Source organism: Acanthochromis polyacanthus, chromosome 10 (assembly GCF_021347895.1).
Source record: "Acanthochromis polyacanthus isolate Apoly-LR-REF ecotype Palm Island chromosome 10, KAUST_Apoly_ChrSc, whole genome shotgun sequence".
In the NCBI taxonomy this organism is placed as follows: domain Eukaryota; kingdom Metazoa; phylum Chordata; class Actinopteri; family Pomacentridae; genus Acanthochromis; species Acanthochromis polyacanthus.
The window spans coordinates 5,774,227-5,799,553 of record NC_067122.1 but is presented as its reverse complement, the minus strand read 5'-3'; the positions used below and the strand labels follow the sequence as shown (position 1 = coordinate 5,799,553).

General features: G+C 40.3%; 1 protein-coding gene and 1 long non-coding RNA gene across 2 annotated transcripts in view; one reads left to right on the top strand and one right to left on the bottom strand.

Annotated features, from left to right (window-relative positions):
- Positions 1-25,327, bottom strand: part of LOC127535740 (uncharacterized) — a 511,585-nt gene that overhangs the window by 196,670 nt on the left and 289,588 nt on the right. The window lies entirely within an intron of this gene.
- Positions 754-25,308, top strand: LOC110951662 (probable carboxypeptidase X1). The gene is made up of 14 exons (XM_022194840.2): positions 754-1,129; positions 7,620-7,729; positions 7,807-7,946; positions 8,941-9,025; positions 12,954-13,113; positions 13,193-13,284; positions 14,485-14,608; positions 19,436-19,632; positions 19,748-19,927; positions 21,213-21,410; positions 21,685-21,781; positions 22,763-22,902; positions 23,107-23,209; positions 24,717-25,308. Exons 1-14 carry the CDS (start codon positions 829-831, stop codon positions 25,019-25,021), a joined length of 2,232 nt encoding a protein of 743 aa, XP_022050532.2. The 5' UTR covers positions 754-828; the 3' UTR covers positions 25,022-25,308.

Sequence of the window (25,327 nt, the reverse complement as noted above, 5' to 3'; positions counted from 1 at the left end):
CAAATTGTCTAAAAAATAACAAAATCATGGAAATTAACATTTCTGACAAAGTATCGTTTTTTTAATACGTTTTATGCACCCATTTTCAACAAGCACACACACTACCGTTTAAAAGTTTGGGGTCAGCCAGACAATTTCATGTATTCCATGAAAACTCAAACTTTTATTCATGTGCTAACATAACTGCACAAGGGTTTTCTAATCGTCATTTAGTGTCAATTGTGTTAGCTAATGATGTTGAAAGACTAATCAGAATCACTTTTATTTGCCAAGTATGTGAGCACCTACAAGGAATTTGACTCCGGTATTTTACAGTATCCTCTTGTACAAGACAATTAGAAAATTAAATAATAAACATAAATTATCTAACAACAAATGTAAAAATACTGACATAACTTTAACCTTACGTAATAAGAAAAATGTTATGCTAATTTTTCTTATTACATAAGGTTAAAGTTATGTCAGTTATGTCAACACTTGTGTTCTAGTCGACCTCATCAAAGTGGATAACATCTTGAGGAAAATGGATGTAAACGAAGTGTACAACTAGAAAACTGGATCATTCAAATCAGATTTAGGATCTAGTCATGGTTAGTGTTCAAGACTGTCTGAAGCTAACGGAGTATTGTGTATATTATAGCGTCATACCACCTGTTTCAGCGTCTTAAACTATATTACCCAAAAATGTACACTCCTAAGCTTTATTTTTTAAAATCTGTGTGAGACAGGAATTTGCGTTAGTGTTGTTGCTGCCTTGACCGTGTAGCAGCGCTGCAGGTCAGAGAGGTTGAATGAGAGTTGGAGGAGTTTCTGCAGAGAAGAGTTACCATGGCCGGCTTTCTGCACTTCACTCTGCTTCTATTCCTGAATTGTGTCTCATTTGTTCTTGTTCCAAACGTTCTTGCTATTAACACAACTACAGTGAGACCCACTGTGGTGTCAGATGCAGCTGAGAGCCTTTTTTCTGCAGGGAGAAGCGATGCCACTGAGGTTCCCACCGCAGGATTCACGACTGCTTACAGTAAACCAACAGCTGAAACCACCACAACTACTGAAGACACAACTAAAGCAGCAGGGAGAGCTGCACCCGGACGGGAAGCTGAAGAAGAGGAAGGTCCTCCTGAGTTAGGTGAGTGGAAGGACTCGAAGTGATCATTACTAAAGCATTTATTCTGTACCTTAAAGTGAAATTTTCTGGTTTTGTGAATTAGTCTGTCATGGAAAAAGTTGTCACAGTAATTTGAGGTGCAGTTTTCACAGCTTCGTTAACGTCTCATTACTTTCTCCATAAAGAAAAGCAGCCACGATTGTAAAAGTTAACATTTTCAGTCTAATGTGTCACTCTGGCAGTTAACAGAATCCCTGAGAGCATAATGACCAAAACTTTATGCAGTGCTCTGTTTGGTTTGCAAGTAGAGGTGATACCCTATCTGCAGGACTGATGAGATTCTGGGAATACATCCATCACAATCATTGAGTCACTGATGAAGCTTCAGGGTTTCAAGTATCTCTCAGTGTTCCTCAAAGTCCTGCCGGTTCCCAGAGGATGAATATCTCCGTGTCGGTCTTTGCATATCTGCGGTCAGAGAGTCAGTGTCCGAGGGTTGGGGGAGGATGTTCCACACTCTACCATGTGTTTTCTGCTGATGAAAACCAGATGGGCTGTGTGACGTCTCAGACCAGGAAAAAGGGGGGGTTTTGCCTACACTTTTTGTAACCAGTCATGTGTGATGCTGGTCCTCATCACTGTACATTCCACTGCACACTGAGCTGAATGTAAATACGAGCATCCACGGCCAAAAACGTCCACAGAGTCGCTTAGACATCGATGAAGGTCTAAAAGCTGCTTTGTGCTGCTTGCTGGGGCTCTTCTCTGTCGGAGATGATTGGAAATATTTCTGTAATTATCTTACTTAAATGTCTTCATTTTTATTATATGTAAAAATGTATTTGCTGGTTTGTCTCTTGGTAAATTTTGGTTCTTAAATGGTTCTTCAAAGCGCCATTAGCAGTTGAGGAACCTCATTACCGCCGTCAGGATGTCATGTAATCATCAGAGTTTGTTTGTCTGTTTGTTTGTTTGTCTGTTAACAGCATAACTCAAAAAGTCAGGGACGAATTTTCACCAAATTTTTACAGGATGTCCGGAAGAGCAAAAGTAACAATCGATTAGATTTTGGAGGTGATCCGGATCACCGTCTGCATCCAGGATTGTTTTGAAGGAGTCTGTACAATTGCGAGGGATGGCCGCCAGGCCATCTCTCAGTTGTACAGACAGAGGTCGCCGGATCGATCCCAGGCGACAGCAGAATTCCGCGCGGCGGGTTTGGGCTGCCCGAGCGAGTCGGGACCGACGGAACGAAGCGGCGGCGACGCGTACGGTACCGTCACATGCGCGCAACACTACCCTTACGTACGTACGTGAGTGCGGCGGCGCCGCCGTCAAAACACTGTGCTGTTACACTGTACATGCATGTTATGCTTTGTGCACAAACTGTTAAAACAATTGAGCGATGGCCTGGCGGAGATCTGCACTCTCCGAGTGCTTTTCTAGTTAGGAGATGGTTTCTCAGGTACTTCTCGTGTTTCTTAAAATTGGTATTGGGTTTTATTTTATTAAAGTCATTTGGTGTCCAGTAGTCAAATACAATTAGAGCTGCAACTAAAGATTACTTTCATTATTGATGAATCATCTGAACTCCAAGCAGTTTCCGCCTGTTTTTGCTTTTTTTCTGTCATTTTTGTCACTATGGGCTCATTTTTACTACAATATAAAGTCCTATAAATATTTTACATCTTTTTATTATTTACATACTTGTCTAGTATCTGCTCCGCGTAAACACAGCCTGCAGTTCAGTCGAAAAATCCCTGACTTTTTGTCCCATGCATGCTGGTCACAGATAGTCATTTGTAGCTTTAACATTGCACAAAGAAGTGCAGAATTTTTTTTAGTTTTCTGTGGAATTTGATTTGAGCAAAAGCTTTGTTTTTGGCAACTTTTTGAGATGTGTTAAAATCTATGATTTTGATGAATTATCACAATTTTAAGCTTGGATCTGGTTAGGTCTACTGACAGAGCAATGTGTCATAGATTTTTAGTTCAAAGACCGTCAGAAAGTTGAAAATCTAATAGTTCAACTACTGTGTTCTTACGGTTTCTGGCTCTGATAGACGGTGTAATTTTGTCGATTTAAAAAAAACAATACAACACACCTCTCCAACCCCCTACCTGGTGTTTGGCGTTCAAGATTTTTGGAGATCAAATGTGTAAAAGCATCACGACATGGACTCCAGAGGTCTAATTGCTAAATTAAGCTAAGTTTAGCTAACCAGCATCTTATTTAATTAAAATGTAGTATCGAGCATCTCATCGAACTCCGTGCAAGAAATGAAAATTTAACCTAATAGTTCATCCTGGTGTGTTGTGTTTAACACGTGTAAAGTCTGAAGTGATGCTCTGTGAAGTTTGCATGTTTTACTCTGAACAAAATGGTTTGCCTTTTTATAGCCAGGAGGGTCTCTAGGAGCGTGAAGGTGGTAAAGAAGCCCAAAACGGTCCTGAAGAAACCCAAAGTCATCGCCAAGAAGCCGAAGGTTGCTAAGAAACAAAAACCACAGGTCAAAGAAAAGTTGGCCACAGAAACAGTCCCACGTATGTATTAGGATCAGCCCTGAACTATGCAGTATGTCAGTCAGACACGGCGCAGATATGAGCAGCAAATAGTTTTGGTTGCTTCTGCCTGCCTGAAACAGTTTTTGTCCCACAAATGTGTTGATAATCCAACTGACTGGGACACTGAACTGTCAGATGAAGCATGCAGGACCAAAATGAACCAAACTATTTGCTAGATTAACACTAACCACAGGGCTGATGTGTGACATACTGTATATCTTAATACTAGTAAGCATTTAACCTAACCTGCTGCTTAAATTAGCCTCATTGTTGTGCATGAAACAGCTTTAGTGTTGTTTTATCACAAACTCGTAATGACAAGACCAGCAAGCCTCTCAACTTTGTGAATCTTTTTGTCAAACAGGCTCATTTTTAGTTGTAATTAAACTGATTTGAGGCTCAAATTCCATCAGAAATTGCTTCAATTTATCATTTTAAGCTGAAAACAAAATAAAAAGTTCCCTCAGCATCATCCTGACACATTCAAGACCTGACTGCAACTCTTGCAGAGCTTATAGCTGAAAGCAACGTCTGATGCAACATTACATCATCACCTAGATCTTATCTGATGCACTTTGTAAGAAATATTGCCATCAAAGGAAGGTTCTAGGATGACTGTCACAATTTTAACGGGTGAAGCACGTCTGATGAATATCTGTGATGACGAGGAAGCTGCTGATGCTGTCGACATGAAGTTTGGAGGCTGTATAAATGCAATTGAACGAGTCACTACCACAACATTTACCACAAATTATGTTCTCGGGGTTGGATTCAAATAAAATTCAGTAGAAATGATCCCTCCACAAAGTACAGACTATAAAGCTGATGAAGGTCAGGAATAACAGACGACATTCAGTGTGAGAGGAACATCTCTTTCTTGAAGTCTCCTGTGGCTTCATTTTCCTGCTGTGGTTCCTTTAAACGGAAACAAAAAGGCAGAAATAACTGGAAAGATGTTTTAATGGAGCTGATGCGGAGAAACTCGCTCCAGAGAATCAAGTCTTTTACCTTGTCAACGTCTCCGTACGGTGCTTTTTATGCGTGTCTCGTGTTTTGCGGCTGACAATCACAAAGACAGAGAGTCTATTCTTCCTGAAGAGGCGGGAACAGCGGCAGGGCAAAACAATACTTTTAGAACAGCTCTAAAACCAGAGGTTAGAAGAAAGTACAAGACTCTGTGTCAGACAACAGTTAAAAGGCATAATGATCGCTTTCTCCCTCTAAAACCACATCTTTCTTTGGTTGGTGTTTTTGACACACACCAACAAACAATCTGGATTTATTTTCTCTCCTCGTGGAATTTATTTTCCTAGTTAATCAGCTGAGCCAACTGCTTTTGATGTTGTACAAATTGAACGTCTTTGTCTTTCCGGGCGTCCTTGTCAGTTTGCCAAATCTGTTTGGCTAAGCTTCAGTTGTTTCAAGAGAAATTTGCGGTTTGGCAGGAATCCAGCGGTCAGCAGCAACAAAGAGACGTTCTTGAGTCACACGTAGCTCAAAAGAGATCCCGTAGGACGACAGGGTCTTTGTGGGAAACGCCACATACATTCAGCATTCATTTATGCTGCTTCTATAGCTCGGCCCTTTTAACAGCCAATAAAGCTTCCCCGACAGGAAGAGGCAATTTGAACCGAGCTGAACCCTGCAGACAACGAGAGTCTGTCTGAGGCTTCAGCAGGAAACGCTGGACAGGTTTAAACTTCAGCAGCTACAAGAGCTTGCTCTGTCGCTTTCCTTCTTTTTTTTGGTTAAATTTATAAATCCATGAGTGTAGAAAGAAGTCGCAGTACCTCAAGATGGACATCAATCAATTATCACAAGTTAAAATTCTAAAAACATAAAGCCACCCCTTATGTGATGCTATTTGAGATTTAGTCACTCTGAAGTCTGTAGTAAATTGCTCATATCCTTGAAAACACTTGCATTTGTTTAGTTTCAGCATCTTTAATCTGTGATTTGTCACATTAAAAAAAATCCTGTGTAATGTTATATAATTCATGTGCATTATATAACATCAGAATACCTCCAGATAATAACAGAGCTTTTTTACTTAAATGCTTCGGAGAGTTGATCTCTGAACTCTCAGCGATTCTCCATGTCTAATGTGTGTGCATATGTCTGCTAATATGTGTATATGCTAGTGTGTGTTTGCAGAATTGCAGTGCATCCAGTGTGCACTCTTGCATACATTACATTGTGTTTTTGCTGAGCTGCTTTTTCCAGAAGTTTGAATGTTGACTTTTAAGAATACACTCGGTGTTTTTCAACATAAAAGAAAAAAAATAAATATTCAAATCAGATGCAGAAAACATTCACACGCCATATGGAGAAGATGCTGTCCGTAATGCAAAATCTTACACTAAATCCTGAACAATTTGTAACCGTGAAGAGGAACAAACACTTCAATTCAAAGTCTGTTTGATTCAACAAAAAGTCTCTGGAGTTTTGGAGTATTTTTTTTAAAACTTGTAGTGCAGTCACACCATCTGGACAAAAGTATGTGGACAGCTGAAGGTTCCTGTTTATTGTAATAAATATGAAATTGAAACCAAAGTGTCGCATACTTTCGTCACTTCTACTCTAGACCCTTTAGGTCACATGTGTCAAACTCGAGGCCCGCGGGCCATATCCACCCGTAATACAGTTATATCCGGCCCGCGATATCATTTTACATTGATCTATTATTATTGCCCGACGATATGAAGCGCTGATAACACACAAACTACAGATCCCATAATGCAGCGCAACAGCTGCCTTGCTGAATGAGAGGTTAGCTGGGAACATTTCCGCGTCGTTTAAGTCGAGCGTCTGTTATTGTCTGCAACCCTATTGTAACGTCAACTTTTGGCGATGTATTGTATAAGCACTTAAACAAAACAAACAAAAAAAGTGCTGATTCTTCTATAACAATTAATTATGTGGTCAAATGTATGTTGACAATTGAATGTTGCAGCATAAGTAATTCATGTTGCGTTGGCCCAAAAGGAGGTCCAGACACAGACAGAAATATGCTGATTTTCCTGCAACAAATACACCACTTGGCCAAAAGTATGTGGACAACTTAATGTAGCTAGCCTAGCCGCGCTAGACAACCCACGGCAACGAATTTAATTCTCTGCCAGGGTGGGTCTAGTTACCCTCCATAAAGCTCGAGGCTGGATGCTCCTAAAACTGGCCGGACCAATCACCATGAAGTGTAGAGTCAGAAGGCGGGCGTAACGAAGTGACGACAGAGGCGTGACGATTCTGACAGAAACAACCGGCGCACAATAAACAGTTATCTTTCGACTCGGCTTTGGCCACAGCCCTTAAAGATTTGAAGCTAAAATTCAACTTGAAAGATAAACAAAGGACGGCACTGAAGTGTTTCATTGAGAAGAAAGACGTATTTGGACTTATGCCGACGGGATATGGCAAATCCTTAATATACCAGTTGGCTCCGCTGGTTGGGAAGCTAATGGGACTTAGCCACAATCCGCCGGTGCTCTCGGAACTCCGTCAGCCTATTCGTTGCGTTGATTGGTTGTATACCTACACAATTGCTGCAGAAGGATTTGATAGACAACCTTTTAGCCCGCCTCCCTCCCTGTCGAGCGGCCCTCGACCCTTGTGCCGTCAGAAACATGGGTGTAGCGTGGCTAGGCTATAATGCAGCAGCATTTGTAATTATATGGTGCTCGCCCTAAAGGATCCCCACATACTTTTGGTGATATACTGCAGCTGTTAGAGTCATTGCATATGCATGACACGGTCCTGGAATTTTTGTCTTTTTTATGTCTCATTGATTTGGAACCAACAGCTGGTTGTGTCCAAATGGGGGATCATTTCACATTCTCTTTGCAAAATTAGATTTGATTAACCTCTGGAACCTTGGCTGATGTTTACTGTGCTACTCTACTCTCTCCTGTCTCGATTTGCTCATGAAAGTTATCTTCAAATGTGTCAGAATGTCCTCCGCTGGGCCTGGAGTCGCTGAAGGTCAAAGACAATCAGCTGAGGGCTTCGTCCTTCAAACGCAGAGGTCTGGGTCCCCACCGCGGCCGACTCAACATCCAGGTGAATAGCAGACTAACAAACATGCAGAGCAGCTCTGTCGTTGTGCACGTCACTCATCTATCCTGTGTGTGTTGCAGTCTGGGACACAGGATGGAGATATCTATGATGGAGCCTGGTGTGCTCAGTACAGGGACAAGAACCAGTGGCTGGAGGTCGACGCTCGGCGGCCGACTCGTTTCACCGGAATCATCCTGCAGGGCCGTAACTCCATCTGGAGGTCAGTGGAGAATTAAGCAGTCAGAATGACTACTGCTCTCTGAAACATAACGCTGGATGTAAATAATAAGAAAATAACAGTTTACATTAGTTGTTTTGACAGTTTCTACTGTTGTTTTTAATGATTTCTAGCATAGACACCAATTTCTAAGCTGATGTTTTATTTTGGGTTTTTTGCAAGTTTTTTAAATAATAAATGTAGTTATTGTAATTTTTTTTTTTTTACAAGTTTTAAAGTTAACTAACAATTTGAAAGGTAAAATTTGAAAGGTAAAATTGGTCCAATTGGATTTTCTTCAGTGTTTTCATGCTTTATCACATTTTTCTTAATCTGGTGGCTGTTTTTAATAAATCCATTCAACGATTTTATTATGAACTGCAGTTGTGTATTAAAACGTTCATTATTTAAATATTGCAAGCAATGTGTATATTATCAGTCACCTGAGTTAATAATTATAGCATATAATAAAAAAACAAAAAGAAAGAAAAAATATTTTATTTTTAAGAATAATAACATTATTTTAATTTACAAATTATAAAATAATAATAATAAATGAAGAGAATAAATCCATTCATTGTAATTTTAAAATGATTATAATAATATGATTGTTATTATTATTATTTAAGAATAATACCATTTATTACAATTTTTAAAAATAAAATAATGTTAAAACAATGATGATGATTATATTGTTATTATTATTACCGTATTGTTGTTGTTATTGTTAATAAGCTTAGTTCTTGTGGCTGTGGCAGTAAACAGCTTTATATTTCACTTCTTTGTTTTCCCTCACCAAACAGGCAATGTCTTCAAATTAAATTTCATTCATTCATTTATTTATTTAATCAATCAATCAATCAATCTAATGGGCAATGTATTATTTTGGACTGAAGCTTCTCTGCAAAGTTCTTCTGTGTATCATGTGTCACAAAACATTTTATGTTCTACTAATTAACCCTGTTATTCTATCTATATTTGTCGTGTTTACTCACAGCTGGGACGTGGTTCATAGCTACAAGGTGCAGTTCAGTAACGACACGCTGGTCTGGAAGCCGTGCATGAACGGGACCGAAGAGGCTGTAAGTGAAAATCCAAACTTATGTCTCATTTCTGCTTATATCACATTTTAAACCAGCGATGCCCAAATCACCTGGTCCCTCGTCTGTCTTTTTAGGCTTTCATTGTTGTGATGGTGGGAACATCTTGTGATGTGACTTTGTTATGAAAAGTATAATAAATAAGGAATGACTTGAAAACTACGACAGAAAGTTGTGTTTACTAAAAGCCACTATGAACAGCTTTGCAACAGTCCCTTTCCTGTGACAAAAAGTAATATGATAAAGTAAGTAGTATAACAAAGTAAATACATTTAAGTATAGTAAGGTTAGAAGTTAGAACATCCTTTGCAGTTTATTCATTTATTATATGTGCAGAGCTTTGGTAACACTTGATTTTATATGTTTAACCAATTTCCTGGTAATTTTCCCAGTAACTCTATTGTCAAGAACATTTTAGGCAGAAGGAGTGATTTAGTGTGGAAATATAAGGAAAACTGGTAAGTCTTCAGTTAGTATATGCTAAATTATTGAAAAAAACTTGTAAATAATACAGCTGAGTGGCTAGATGGTGAATGAACTACAGAATTCTTAATAACTTTACTACTCTTAGTAAAGAGTAGTTGACCTCAGGAAAACTACTGTATTCGTGTTGCTTTAGTTTACAGGGGAACAAGGCTGATGTGAGTGTAGAGCAGATCCAGGTCCAGCTAGTGCAGGACACTGTGGAGCCGCTGAGGAATCACTGCAGCTCACCGAGCAGACAGAGAGCACCAGGCAGACTTAGAGGAAATGTTCAAAATGCAAACCCTCCAACTCCAGCTGCCATGTATCAACCTGCACCTTGATTTAAAGATACAATAAAAACAAATAATCTCAGTGTCATGTTGGGTTTCCTCTGAAATGTGTGACAGAGGTGATGGTTCAGAAATGAGTAGAAAACTAGTGAAGGTCATAATGAAAACTTGATATATGATTCTCTCTCAGTGTTAGAAATGGGTTCTTCATCATGTCTTATGTCTCACTGGATTTTGGTGAATTTAACTTCAATCCTCTAATTGCAAAAATCACCGTCTTTGTGTTCAAACTCATGCAGCAGATGTTAAATGTCCCTTCATGGAAGAAAATAAGAGGGAAAACCATTCCAGTGTGATTTACCCACAAGCTGTAACCATCATTCCAACAAAAGCCTGTAAAGGAAAGTTCGGTCATGAGGAGCTAGTATTATGCTGGTTATTTTTACAGCATGTGGACCTACACTTAGCAGTTTGCTCTTTGTGTTTGGAAGGAATAAATGGTAATAATCTGACATGTTATCTTCAGCCTGACGTTTGATTGTTCAGAATGCAAGAAATGGTTTGGAAACTGCAGCTTTGGCGTGTTTATTTCATTGGTCTTTCTGACATATGTGCCACAGTTGACCATGATGTGCCAGTAGATGATTTTCCAATTGTGTTTTTTTTTTTCATTAGAAAGGGCTTCTTGTAACCATTTACTGGACGGTGTTGATATAATTTTGAGGTTTCACAGTTTTTATAGAAACAAAACTGGTTTAATTAACATTTTTTGTACATAATTGAGTCTGTTGGTTTTGGAGTATTTTGAGTGGCTTAATCAAGTGTTTAGAAGAAAGTGGAAGTGAAGTAATAATGTCAAAAGCAAAGGAAGGAGACTGTGACAAGCGTGCACAAATGTGAGGTAAACTTCATGTCTCGTCCATTTAGGTGTCGTGTGTTTGTGGCCGTTGTTTGGTGTCTTTGTTAGGGAAGGGTTTGGCTTTCTGTGGGTTTTACAGAGACATGTCCTGTGTGTGGGCTGCACAGTGGAGTGGTGGTTAGCACTTTTTCCTTGCAGCTAGAAAATCCTCAGTTCGCTTCCCCAACTTCCGGGGATCTTTCTGCATGGAGTTTGCATGTTCTCCCTGTGCATGTGGGTTTTCTCCGGGTTCTCTGGCTTCCTCCCACAGTCCAAAAACATGCTGAGGTTAACTGGCGATTCTAAATTGTCTGTAGGTGTGAATGTGAGTGTGATTGTTTGTCTCTTAGTGTGGCCCTGTGACAGACTGGTGACCTGTCCAGGATGTCTCCTGTCTTTACCCTCAGTCAGCTGGGATAGGCTCTAGTCCCCGTGACCCTAATAAGAGTTAAGCGGAGTATAGATGATGGATGGATGGATGTCCTGTGTGTGTGAGATGCATTCCTTTGTTTTTGGATAGAGATGCTGCTTTGATTGTTCTGCTTGGCTGGAGTCTGGTCCTGGTCAGTTACTGTTTTGTGGTATGTCTTGGCTTTTATGGAGTTTCCCTGCAGGTACATCAACAGGCTTGTTGGTGTTGCATTCTATGTTTTGTTTTGTTTGTGTGGTTTGCGGTCAGAGCAGTTGTCTCATGAACACATCTGTCAGGTGAGTAACTAGCTTACCAGCTTACCAGAAGCCTAACTGGGCTGCTGGGTTTAGTGTTTAAATACACAACTGCCAACCCGCACAAAGACTGGGGGTCAGTGAGGTAGATTAGTTTGGGTTTTACATGGGGGGACTTCCACATTTATTGGGGGTCTATGTGTTGTGTCTTCTTTGTGCACTAGTTGACCTCAGGCAGTGCTGGTTGTGTTGTGCTTTGTTTGTTCTCTCGCTCTCTCTCTGTAGGCCTTTAAACTTGGGCTATCATGAAGGATTTTGCTGCTGCTGCTCCATCTGAAGGTTTTCTGGATCGTTGCACTAAAGATCCGCTTTTGAAAGTTCCTTAAGAGTGTGATATTGATTGAAGTATTACTGGTGATGAATGGCTTAAGAAAGTGTAAAGGCTGTGGTTAAGCTGCTGTCCTGATCAGTCATTAGTGGCTCAACCAGTCGTAGTTTCATCAGGAAACCTCACTTCTGAGCAACTCAAAAAATTTTTTGTATTTCAGTGGTTTAATGAGCAAGACAGGCAAAAGTTCAGAATGGTAAAGTGAAGGGTTTGGAAACAGAGTAGTCTAACCCACTTTGTGTAGTTTTTGAGAAAAATGGGTTCAAAGTTTTGTGTTTTCCAGAATGTGCTAACATTCGAAGCACCACTGTAACGCTGCATTTGGGTTGTGGGTTAGACCACTTTGTTCATCCACTTCTAATTTATACTTGAGGGTGTTAGAAGCAGACTGGTCTAATCCACAAAAAAATCCAAACTGAGTTTAATATAATTTCTGTAATGTTCTATGGTCTAGATTTTAGTGGCGAATTGCAGGCAAAGACTGAGTTGTAGGCTCCTAGGTTGAGTTTGGTCAGATGGTTAGCGTTAGGAGATGCTTTGCAAGCACAAGGAAGTTCGTTATCGTCATCAGACACGTCAGAATTATGATGTTTTGTACTGGCTTTTTACATTTGTAAATATGCTGTACCTGTATCTGTAAATATCAGTCTACTTGCACACTGGCCAGGCAGTATTTTACTACACTATTTCACTATTTCACTATCCATAGCACTGCATTGCTTGTTTCTTAGTATCGTTGCCTTTTTTTGTGTTTCCACTGTGCCTTACATGTTTGGGTCTGACAGGAACAGCATTTCCATCTCATCTATGTCCTGTACATGTGGCAGAATTGACAATAAAGTTGACTGTGGCTTTGACAAGTGGTCTATTTGGACTTGAGAAAATACATTTTATTGCAGTTTTGCTTTTATTATATATACATTAACCATGTGACCTGGAGGGACTATATATTCTGGTACTCCCCATTAGTCAGTTAGACCTGAAGAAGCCTCTTGGATGAGAGGTGAAATGTCTTCAAAGACCTACAAGAGAAGTCCAGTTGATTTTTACTGAAGCTCCTACGATTACTTTTATTACATCGTTCACAGAGGGATGTATGTCATAGTTCTAAAACAGAAGTCATTGTTCAAACATTGGGTTTCATTTATCCACAGGTCAGGTCTGAAGATTTGGTGTTCCTCATTGTGTCTCCTTGTGCTTCAGGTATTTGAAGGCAACCAGGACGCAGAAACACCCGTCCTCGCTCTGTTCAACACTTCCACGGTGGCACGCTACGTCCGGATCAACCCACAGACCTGGTATCAGAACGGGACACAGGGGCACATCTGCCTGAGAGCTGAAGTGTTGGGCTGCGCACTCCCAGGTCAGAAGTGAGCAGTTTATATCCACGTGTTTTTACACTGTGTTTAGCAGCTGTAACACACACCTTTCCCTGTTCACAGATCCTAATAATATCTATGCATGGCAGACAGAGCCGACAGAATCCAGAGACAAACTGGACTTCAGACACCACAACTATAAGGAGATGAGAAAGGTAGGACAGAGTCTGATATAATGATTATGATTTGGTTTTCTTTTTCTTTTCTAACTATAATTTAATGCAGCAATTTAGTTTTTTTTTTTCCTTAAATGGAGCTGTATTGTCAAAAAACATCTTTAGTAAACTCAACCAGAGTTGAACAAATCCGCTAGTTTGTGGTGCTGTAGTGAGTAGATAACAGCCACAGTGTATGTGTGCACTCTGGTTTTACTCTGACTGAAAAACAAATAGTACACGAGGCTTCATTCATTGGAGGCAGCGTTCTCACTGTGCTGCCACTACCAGCGGTCAATTTGAAGACACCGTCCAGCCTACAGAGACAAATACACGTCCTCATTGCTCAAACTCACACTTTTATTCCCTTGTTTTCCAGAGAGGAGACTCCACACTCTACTGATTTGATGGTTGTAGATGTAGTGGTCATATTCAGATTCAATAACAAGTCAAAAAAAATGTCTAAGCTTCACCAGAATAGAATTTAAGGCAGAGCTGATTTATTGGATTTTATTGGATTTTACAGGTGTACCTAATAAAATGTCCAGTGAGTGTATAGCTGGAAGAGAATCCATGTCGGGGCCTTAGAAGTAAAATCTTAAAATCTGTCTAAAACCACTGGAAGCCAGAGTAAAGAGGCTGGAATTGGAATGACGTGGTTGTGTGTGGTGCCTCTGTCTAATAGAATTCAGTTCTGTACAGTCAATCAACAGAGTTATGGTTCAAGCAGAGAAAAAGGCTGTTATAGTAATCCATGCCTGACAAGATTAAAGTGTGTCAAATGGTATCTGCGCCTTCAAAAGTTATTGATTGTGTTTTTAAAACATATTGCTAAGATGACAAATTGAAGAAATCAAGTGATGTGGTGCTCACAACCAGGTGCCAGGGGACTCTTTGTGACTGCTGTGATTTGATGCCAAAGGGAACCAGTGGATGGCGATGTGCCCTATGCTGCAAAAAAACCAAGAATCGCTTTTTTACATGAGCATAGTTTGTTTGACATCACAAAGGAAGTCATTAATTGAACTCATGATACAAGGATTGGAAGATCGGACTAGCTCAACATACTTAAACACTAAGAAGGAATCAAAAATGAAGCTGACCTTTGAAATATTAACTTTTTAAAAATGTAAAACTAATATTTGCTCCAAATGAGACCATTGTGCATGTCGGTGTTTAACTGCTTTTGTTGTTTCCCAGCTGATGAAGTCGGTGAACGATGCGTGTCCTGACATCACCCGCATCTACAGCATCGGGAAGAGCTACACCGGTCTGAAGCTCTACGTCATGGAGATCTCTGACAATCCAGGAAAACACGAGCTGGGTGAGACACAGAGTGTGATGTGAAAACTGCCAGAGAGTAAACTTTCCCCCTAAAAAGTCTTCTACCTTTGTTTATCTCTAAAACGAAGGAGATCCAAGAGTCAGGTCAGTTCTGGTTTCAAACATATTGGTCAACCTTCCTGTTTGGAGTTTGCACGTTGAAGATATTCCATTGGAAATCACCTGTTTCCAGCTAGAATAGTCATTGAATTGTATTTAGCACGTAGTTCAGTGAATCATCACATACGTTACATTTCTATCAGAGGTGTAGAGTCTCCATGTAATGTGTTAGGAGGTATGAGGACTACCATCCTCACTGAGATGTGTGGAACTCAGTCACAAACATAACAAGCTCAAGATCAAATCTGGTTCATGTGTTCCCTGTAATTAAATGTTTTACTTGCTCTGATAGTCACGAAAAAATATTTAAGATATTGCATTTGTTCATTTGCATCTGGACATATCCAAAACAAAGCAATGAGACGAGTATGCACATCTACGGTCCAATAGAAAGGTGAGGCCAAAAAATAAGCTGTATATGTGTTTACAACTGTTGGCCTCACAGGGCTAACTAAACCTGTCAGCACTGCTTCTCCACTAATGGGAGGCATCATTTCAGTCCGGGTCAGATTCTTTGCATTCACACACTAATAAAGGGTCGTAGGGTCGATGGGGGCTCGTACGCTGGTTCTAACTGTATCTCAACCCTCCTACAGTGCAGCACTGTGTGAAAAATAAACCCTCTTTGTTTGCTCTGAGGTCCACAAATGTTTTCTTTGGCCTCCTCAGCTCAGCCCACATGGCAGCAGAGTGGAAACGTTTTCCCGCCAAAACACATGGCAGCGAAGGCAGCACAGACGAGCTGAGGGAGACTTAGCGAATCGAAGACTGCTAGGTTATTTAGTCATCAAATGCAATGCTCAGACAAGTGCAAAAAGTCTGGCAGAGGGTGTTTCACCTTGAAGTAGTTCTAGAAATGTCTTTTTTTTCACTTCAAGCCTCATTATGTGTTATTATTTAACCCGATGACTGCAGCTTTAACAAAGGAAAATATCATTTTTTCCCCTCCACTCTGTTCAGGCTCATTTAAGTCTTTTTTTTCCCCACAGACCAGTGTTGGTTTGGTTTGATTTTATGTTCCAGCTTTTCACTATTTATTATTTTAGTGGTTGCAGTTGGAAGGGTGGGTTCAAAGACGTCAAATCTTCAGCCTCTTCCCCTTTTTTTCAGTTATGTAACCTCATTGATGCTGATTTCTCTGTTTTCTTCAAAGCTTTTCTGCTGTTGCTGATGCTCCTCTCTTGGCTGGGACACTAATACTTATTTATGGCTTTGGAAATAAGATAAATAAATGAACAAAAGCAGAGGAATTGATGGTCCCACTAAATTGCCATTTTGGTTTCATTAGATTTTTTAAAAAATTGCAGTTATTCAGAGCTCTGGAATTAGTCGTAAAGGTCTTTGAATATTTAAAAGAATGTTGAGCTTTTTGAGCCTCAAAACCAAACTGGACGAACCCAAAGCAGCCGATTCTTTGAACTACAGAGGGAGAAACTCCTCTGCAGTGTTGCATTAGCAGTGAAGTGAGCTGAAATTTCTCCTCATAAACAGTTTTGAATAGGCTGTGTGAGATTTCAGACATACCTGCTATTTCAGTGTATGTGGACCAAACGGAAAATACATCCAGGTCCTTCAGTGGGGTCAGTGACAGATGTTGATCTGTGCAACTGTGCCTTGACAACTCAGAAACTGCAGGTTCACCAGAGGTTTTGAGGGTAGAGTTCTCATTATTTGATGCATTACAAGGATGGTGTTTTCAGTTGGAGGCTTTTTTTTTGACTCTGCAGTAGTGAGGACAGCTACAGGAAGTCATTCCTGCCCACTGCAATAATGTTGTACACTCCTGGGCAAAGAGAGGAGACTTCTCTTCAGAGAGGTTTGCACATTCAACTTTAATTTTCACTTTGGGAATTCTAACTTCTCTCATTTTTAGTTTTTAAAAGTCAGTTTTTATGAGGGTTTCGTGATGTGCAAATTACTGCCACAACATTACAGTTTCCCTCAAGGATTAGTAAAATACCCTATCAAGCTTCAGTATATTAGAATAGTAAATCACGTTGATGTGAAAAGATTATCCTGTAAATGTAAAACAGACTGGATTTGTCCACTACTGGATCTGGTATTCTTATGGAGGTAAATTTGTTTCTTTATTCTTCAATCGAAAAAAAAGTTGCTCCAATCGCAAAACATGTTTTCAATCAGAAAAAACTTCACTTCAATCAAAAAAAAAACGTTTTCAATCAAAGAAAACTCTTGTTCAAACGCAAAAAAATATTTGAGACCCAAAAAATTGCATATAAACACGTTTTTTCTTTGATAGAAATTTTTTTGTTTTTGTTGAAAATACATTTTTTGATTGAAGTCATATTTTTGGATTTGAGCCATATTATGGGTAGGACATTTGTTTCTTTATTACTCGATGAAAACAAAAGCATCCTCAATCTCAAAAAATGTTTTCAATAAAAAAAAAAGGTCACTTCAATAATAATAAAAAAATTCAATCAAAGAAAAAAACGTTTTCCCAATAGAAAAAATATTTGAGACTAAAAAACAAATGCATTCGAACACGTTTTTTCTTTGATTGAAATGTTTTCATTATTGAATTCAGTTTTTATTTGACTGAAAATATATTTTCTGATTGAAGTCATATTTTTGGTTTTGAGCCATAAAATGAGTAGGACGCTTGTTTCTTTATTACTCAATCACAAAAGATAGAACTTCAATCAAGAAAATTATTTTCAATCAAAGCAAATAAAAAAGTGTTCGGAGTGTTTCGACTTTGTTTTGGCATTCAAACACCTTTTTTTCCGATCGAAGTGAAAAAAGTTTTGAAGCCTGTTTTTTGCGATTGAATCATTTTGACACAAACATCCCACAGTGGGCGGATGCTTCTCCATTGGTCGGGCATGTTTGAGTGACAGGTGTCCACACCAATGACGAATCTCTCTCCAGAAGAAGCTACTTGTGTGCGGGGAAGTCAGTCTTTTCTATAGTCGTATGTTTGTGCAGCTGACACTGCATCTGTGGTTGCAGGCGAACGCCACTACTTATTCCACCACCAGCTGCAGCTGCATTGTAGTATCCACAATACTGAATTTACTGTGAGTACAATGCCCTCAGCACACTTCATATTATAGGCTTTTGCGATTGGAGCAACTTTTTTTTCGATTAAAGAATAAAGAAACAAATTTACCTTCATATATTCTCTGGGGGCACCAACATTTGGCTGGTCTTGGACCAAGAACTACAGAAACTAGGGCTGGGATTAGTAATCCAAAGAAGAAGTAAAAAACAGAGATGTTAAAATTTGAAGTACTAGCACATCAAAAACCTGATATAGTCATTATTTGCCCATTTTTTGACTGCTAAGGAAGTTTTAGTCTGGCTAGCTGGTGTTTGTAAGCAGCTTTTGTAATCCCTGTCTTTGATATTAACCCTCTGAAATGGCATTTTTTTCTTTATATTTTTTAACTAATTGTTGAACATTGGACAGCATGTAAATGTATTTAAAAGTATGTACAGTTTTGCTCATAAGAATACACACCATGGCAAAATTTGTAAAATATGTGCCATTCTTTAGTGAAAACATGAATGATTAGAGCAAGTACAACTGCATGATAATAAATCACTTAACCGCTATTTCTAAAAGAAAAAGGCAGCATTTCATAAATTAAATTATGTAAACTTACAGGCAAAACAGTACATGGATCAGGCATAACATTATGACCACCTGCCTAATACTGTTTTGGTCTCCTTTATGCTGCTAAAACTGCTCTGACTCAGTGGGGCATGGACACAGGGCCTCTGGGGATGTCCTGTGGCACTGGTCCTGTGGGTTGCAGGGTGGGTCCTACCTAAATCAGACTTATCCTGGCACATCCCACAGATGCTCAGTGAGTTTTGGATCTGGGGAGTGTGGAACCAGGGTGAACAGCTGAGCTCTGTTGTGTTCCCTGGACCACTCCTGAGCAGTTTTTGTGGTGTGTCAGGGCTGCCAACTCTCATGCTTTGGCCGTGAGACACACGCAACTCAGCCCCTTCACACGCTGTCACGCCACACTCCAAATATCACACGGGTTTAAAAAAAAACGTTCCACTTTGCTGTTATGGGAATATGTAATCTTTGGGGAAATCCAGTTCGCGTTTTTACTCCAGAGAACACCAGGTTTGTGAAAATCCGGTCCACATTATCCGTCCTACACTCCCCAGTCATTGTGCAGCTGTCAGGCTGGCTGTCTGTGAGTGACCACCTGTGTTTAAAAGCCTGTGTAGCTGCCCGGGCAGTGGCCGATCTTCCGTGGGGCCACTGCTCCCCCGTGATCTGAAAAATTTTATATTATTAATTTCCAAAATTTTCGTTGCAAATTTACATTACTGATACTCCGATTTCCAACGCTACTGAATGCAACTTTGTTGTCCGACTGCAACTGAATGCACCAATGACGTTAGTTTGATCTTTCGATTGTATTTTGTTTGGATTTGAAGAAAATCCCTTTCAGCATCCCGCACAAACCAAATCTCACTCTAAGATCTGGTCACAAGTTGGCAGCCCTGTAAATTGCCGTGCTGAAGTTGGTGTTGATACATGTCAAACATCCACATGAATGTCAGGACTTAAGGTTTCTCAGCAGAACGTTGCATTATGACAGCATGATTGATGTTATTTATTCTACCTGTCAGTGGTTATAATGTTGTGGCTGATTCGGTGCCTGTCAGAAGCAGCATTCCTGACCGCATCCTTGTGTTTGTGTGTTGGTGCCCCCTGCAGGCGAACCAGAGTTCCGATACGTTGCAGGGATGCACGGGAACGAGGTCCTGGGCCGGGAGCTTCTGCTCAATCTGATGCAGTACATGTGCCAAGAGTACAAACGAGGAGACCAGCGCATCGTCCGCTTGGTCAAAGACACTCGCATCCACCTTCTGCCCTCCATGAACCCTGATGGGTACGAGATGGCCTTTAAAAAGGTGACAGAAACCACATTTAGCCCCAAGATTATGTTGTGAGCGCAACCACAGCTGAAGAAACGAGTGCTAAGTGACCATAACAAAGCTGAAAATCCCAATGTTCTGTAATCCTCAGGGCTCAGAGCTGGCAGGCTGGGCGCTGGGACGTTACAGCTACGAAGGCATCGACATGAACCACAACTTTGCTGACCTGAACTCTGTGATGTGGACCGCCATCGAGCTGGAGACGGACCGGTCCAAACTCATCAACCACTACTTCCCCATCCCTGAGCAGTACACCTCAGAGGAAGCCTTTGTAAGTCTTGGACACACACACACACACATCACACACACTTTGGGAAGTGTTTAAACAAATCCATATCTTCATCCTCTGCTCCTGAAACAATAGATTTCTATTTGCAAAAAAAGAACTCGGCTTTCCAGCCTCCTTATATGTTGGTCTTACTTCTGTTGTTGGATTGGACAGAAATATTTACCTTCAAGAAATCTATAGAGAAAATACTTAAAACATTTATATGACATATGAACTAGAGCAGCTGATGTTTTCTCTCCTAAACTATGCAATCCTCAGAGGATCTCAGCCTGGAGGCAACAGTTTATTCTTTTTTAAAACATTACTAACACCTTCTTCCACATTGAAGACTCTCCTTAACTTGTTTTATTGTGGCTATTTTGCTTTGCTCTTTTCTATATTTGGTGTTTTGTGTGCATATAGTTTATTGTTAGCTTTGTGTAGCACCTTGAAGCTTTGTTTGAGAAAGATGCTATATAAATAAAATTATGATTATATACTATTGTGACAGATTTACACCTCTGTTTAGGTTCTAGTCTGCCAAAGTTATGCTGAGATTTAGTAAATTTGCCAAACTCAGTATGACCTTAAAGAAGGAGATCAATCAACAAACAGTTCTTAGAAAATGTTATAAAATTTAATTGCAAGTGAAAACAGTGTGTGTGGACTGTGAGAGTGTAGAGCCTTTTAGAACTCAGAAGAACATGTTTATCTGGTGTTGTAAAAATGTCAAACAGATCGCTTCATTGGCTTCCATTTGCAGCCCGCATAAAATTCAAAACTCTGACACTTGCATACAAAACTAGAATGAAAACCGCTCCCTCCTACCTGAACATTCAAATCCACACTCCCTCCTGCTCACGATGCTATCCCAACAAAAGGCGCCTGATGCAGCCACCACAACACTGCCTGTCCATAGCTAGACTCTTCTCCTCTGTGGTTCCCCAGTGGTGGAACGAGTTACCAAACTGTTCGATCTGCAGAATCCCTCTCTGTCTTTAGGAAAAGATGAATCAAGACTGAACACCGTTGCACTTGAAAGACTTCAAAAAAACAAACAAAAAAATTAAATAAAAATTCCTATTACGTCCTGCCCTGCTTGGAGGCATCCAGGTCCTATTATCACACTTTAACCTATGTAATGGCACTTATCCAGGTTGTTTTGGCCTGATGAGATCCTTGCTTGTGTTGTATCTACTCTCAGATGTACGTCGCTAAATTAAGTTGTAGAATTGTCAACCCAGTGTCTAAAACCGAGTCTTTTGTCTGACAAAATCTGCAACATTAGGTGGCGTCCGAGACACGAGCCGTCATCAGCTGGATGCAGAACATCCCGTTTGTCCTCAGTGCTAACCTCCACGGTGGGGAGCTGGTGGTCACCTACCCGTACGACATGACCCGGGACTGGGCTCCTCGTGAGCACACGCCCACTGCTGATGAGAGCTTCTTCCGCTGGTTGGCCACGGCCTACGCCAGCACTAATCAGGTCATTGTCTACTCTCGTTCTTAAAATCTGACTCACAGGAAAGTGAGTACTTAACGTATTTGTTCACTCTGGATTTCTAACTGGAAATTTGGAGATTCAAGTTCCAGTGCTGCCATTGGTGGGACCTTGGACCCTACCTGATCCAGGGACGCTGTACCATGACTGACCCTGTGATCTGACCCCAACTGGGATATGTGAAAAGAGAATTCCACAATGCTGTAATGTATTTGCGACAGTAAAGGCTTCTTCCTCTTGTGTAATCTCATGTATCCAGGTGATGTCCAACCCAGACCGGCGGCCGTGCCACAACAAGGACTTCCTCAGATATAACAACATCATCAATGGAGCTGACTGGCACAACGTACCAGGAAGTAAGAATGTGTGTCTTTAAAGTTGGAGTGATCCAAAACTGAAATCCATAAAGGTTTTGAATTGACACGTTACTGTCGTATCTATGCAGATGGTAACAGATTAGATTGCTATTCATGTTCACTGCTCAGGTAAACCATCTAACTCTGTTTGGTATCAATAAAAAAAAAACACTGTGTCAAGGGGGACTTAACATGAATGGATCAGGAGGTCTTGCTGTTAATCAACGGGTCTGTTCTTTACTGATAAAATGGCATGATAGTGTAAGCTGATCTATTCCAACCCCACATTGTTTAGAATAGCGTCCCCGTCATCCACCGGAATTCTGAATGGATGGCTGGTTTTATTCCTTTGAGGATCAAGAGAGAATGATCTGACTGGCTGTACAGGCAGACAAAAAAGACAACTGGTGAATTAAAAATACTAATTAATAAATATTACTGTCCTGAAATTATTTTTTAAGATTCTTGTGCAACTAATTGACAGTAGACTTCTATTGAGGTGACAGAGTGACCCACTAGAGTAAAAATGATGTAAATGTTATTTTAAGTAAAGGTTTCTTGTTGCCCTTTCCTCATTTTTGTTGGTGCTGATCAGTTTATTCATTTTGGGAATTTTAAGTAAATATTTCCAGAAAAACATGAACTCTGTCTGTATAATCTGTTATAATTGTAGCATGTAGCTCTCAGGCTATCAAATGTCTCTCAGTTTTCAAAGATCCTTTTAGTGTTAAAATGAAAAAGTGCAATTCCACCTTCAAACTACAGAAGAGACTCTCAGAGGTAGATGAGCTGGATGAATGGACATATGAAAACAGTCTTTTTGTAATGAGTCTAATGACAATGCCACTGCTGACCAACTCCACTATAGTATTACTGGATAGTTCATGAATAACTTATAATAATTGATTAAATGTGAAAAATAAAAACTGTAACCCTAACCACAGAAAACAATGTTATTAAATGTTAATTTTTTTCTTGCAGGTATGAATGATTTCAGCTACTTACACACCAACTGCTTTGAGGTGACAGTGGAGTTGTCCTGTGATAAATTTCCTCACGCCAGCGAGCTTCCCATTGAGTGGGAGAACAACAGAGAGTCTCTGCTGGTTTACATGGAGCAGGTCTGCCTGCACAGATATTCTTTATTTCATATACATGCATATTTTATCCTCAAATCCTCTCTTTTAATGTAGCTTGTTTTCCCTCTGTGGTGCTTCATCACCTATCAGCCTCATACCATTCATTTAATTGTAGTGTACTCTGTCAGACTCCCTGGACAAAGGAGACGGCACCAGTTTAACACTAGAATCTCTCTGTGTCCTTAGGTCCACCGTGGAGTTAAGGGTGTGGTTCGGGACAAAGACACAGAGGCTGGTATAGCAGATGCCATCATCAAAGTGGATGACATCGATCACCACATCAGATCAGGTACCATTTTATGTCAGAATATACAGTATGAGGGGGTTAGAAGCAGAGTGGTCTAACCCACAGAAAATCCAAACTGAGCTTGATAGAATTTCTGTAATATTGTATGGTCTAGATTTTAGTGGCAAAAGTGGTCTAACCCACAAACCAGATATAGAGTTACGGTGGTGCTTCAAATGTTACACTGTTCTTGGAAACACAAAACTTTGAACCTATTTTTCTCAAAAGCTACAGAAGGTGGGTTAGACCACTCTGCTTCCAAACCCTTCATATTAAATCAAGGTATCGAATTAGGAAAATGGAACACAAGGCAAATAATCCTCACCCCAAATAATTCTACTTTCTGTTCTTTTGTATGGCTATTAGAATCTGAAAGTAGTGCCACTTTTAGTTTATTTTTGAACTTTGTAGTTTGATTTATAGCTAAGCTACAAGTTCGGTACAGCATGAAGATTTTCTGGCTGTATGGGGACAATAGGCTGTCAATAAAATGACAAATTATACCGTGGATGTCCCGAGCCAGTTAAGGCATTCGTTAACCAATCAGAATTAGCGAGAGCCGAAGCCCATCCTCTATGTTCGTTGTCACACGTTACAATGTGATTTTAGGAATATCTGAGTTGTTTCATAGTTGATTCAAACTCATCTTAAGCACATGAGGTGTGTCAGAGACCATTAAGCATCACAGAAGTCTTTGTCATGGTGCCTGTTACTTAGTGAACCTTCTCAATGCTCTCTGCTTGCCAACACAGAGCTGCCACTAGTCGATGCAGATTAAACAGTAAGATGTCACATACTACAGCTAATACTACTGAAGCGACAGATATTAATTGACTCCAAGGGTTCCTGTCCTGCACGACAAGGCGACATATCACTTCCTGTTTTCTTGTCTGTAGCTGCTGTGTGCTCGTGTTGCAGATGTTCACAGCTCTTTGTCAGTTTTTATTCAGCTCTGCCTATTAGCACTAAAACTCTCAATACAATCAATTAAATGACTTCAAAGGTTGCTCCGAAAGGACTTGTGTTCAAAATTGGGCCTCACCAACCTCCAAAATGTTAATTGTTTGGTTTGTATAATTTTTCTGTTCTTCGTCTGCTATCCTGCTATCCCTACACCAACCCCTTACCTCTACTCTTACCCCACCTGGTGGATGCAGATGGCCACCTTTCCTGAGCCTGGTTCTGTTGGAGTTTTTCTTCCTGTTACTTTTTTTTGTTGTTCGTTCCCTCCGTAGCTCACTGCTTGCTCAAAGGGTATCCAAAGGCAGCTTTGGATTGTTGGGTTCTTTGTTTAAAATTTGCATGTGCTATGAGATGATATATGTTGTGAAGTGGCGCTATATAAATAAAACTGAATTGGAGCCAACTGGGTACGTAAATCCACAATAAGGAAATCCCTAAATTATACTGTGACACTCAACTATAACAGTATTTGAGTGTATTTGTCCTGATATCTTAAGCGTTACTTCTCACTACTCATGCTTGTCATCTTCTATCTCTACTTTCACAGCGGCTGACGGTGACTACTGGCGGCTGCTGAACCCTGGTGAGTACCGAGTGACGGCCACTGCAGAGGGATATCTACCCTCCTCCCGCACCTGCCAGGTCATGTACGATTACTATCCGACTATCTGTGACTTTAACCTTACCAAGATACCCAAACAGAGGCTAAAGGACATTCTAGCTAAGGGGGGAAAACTTCCAAAGGATCTGCAGCTCAGGCTGCGGCAGCTACGAATGCGGAAGCTCCGTGTCACCACCAAAGCCATCAACCAGAGACGAGCTGCTGCTGCCAAACGGGCCAAGAGGGTGTGATGGTGAATAAACGAGAACAAAGCAGGACTTGGTTCACAGACACCACCTTCACTGGATTCCTGTCAGGTTTTCTTTTTTAAATGCTGTAATTTATCAAAAACACAACAGATGGGCACCTTGCTCCTTTTTTTTGTTTTTTTTTAGCAGTGTTTCTTAGTTATTTTACACCGGCACACCAGATAATTGAACACTTTCATCTTCTGCTGTGGAGCAGCAAAGCATCAAAAGAGACAGTTCGGAGCTTTATAACTGCGTTCACAAATTCTGGAAATAAATGGATGTGAGGAGATCATGTTGTTATGCTTC

Excerpts from the sequence above, each read along its gene's own strand:
- LOC110951662 (XM_022194840.2), top strand. The coding sequence starts at position 829 with ATGGCCGGCTTTCTGCACTTCACTCTGCTTCTATTCCTGAATTGTGTC. Across the intron at positions 21,411-21,684 it reads CCTACGCCAGCACTAATCAG|GTGATGTCCAACCCAGACCG; the intron begins GTCATTGTCTAC and ends TCATGTATCCAG. Across the intron at positions 21,782-22,762 it reads CTGGCACAACGTACCAGGAA|GTATGAATGATTTCAGCTAC; the intron begins GTAAGAATGTGT and ends TTTTTCTTGCAG.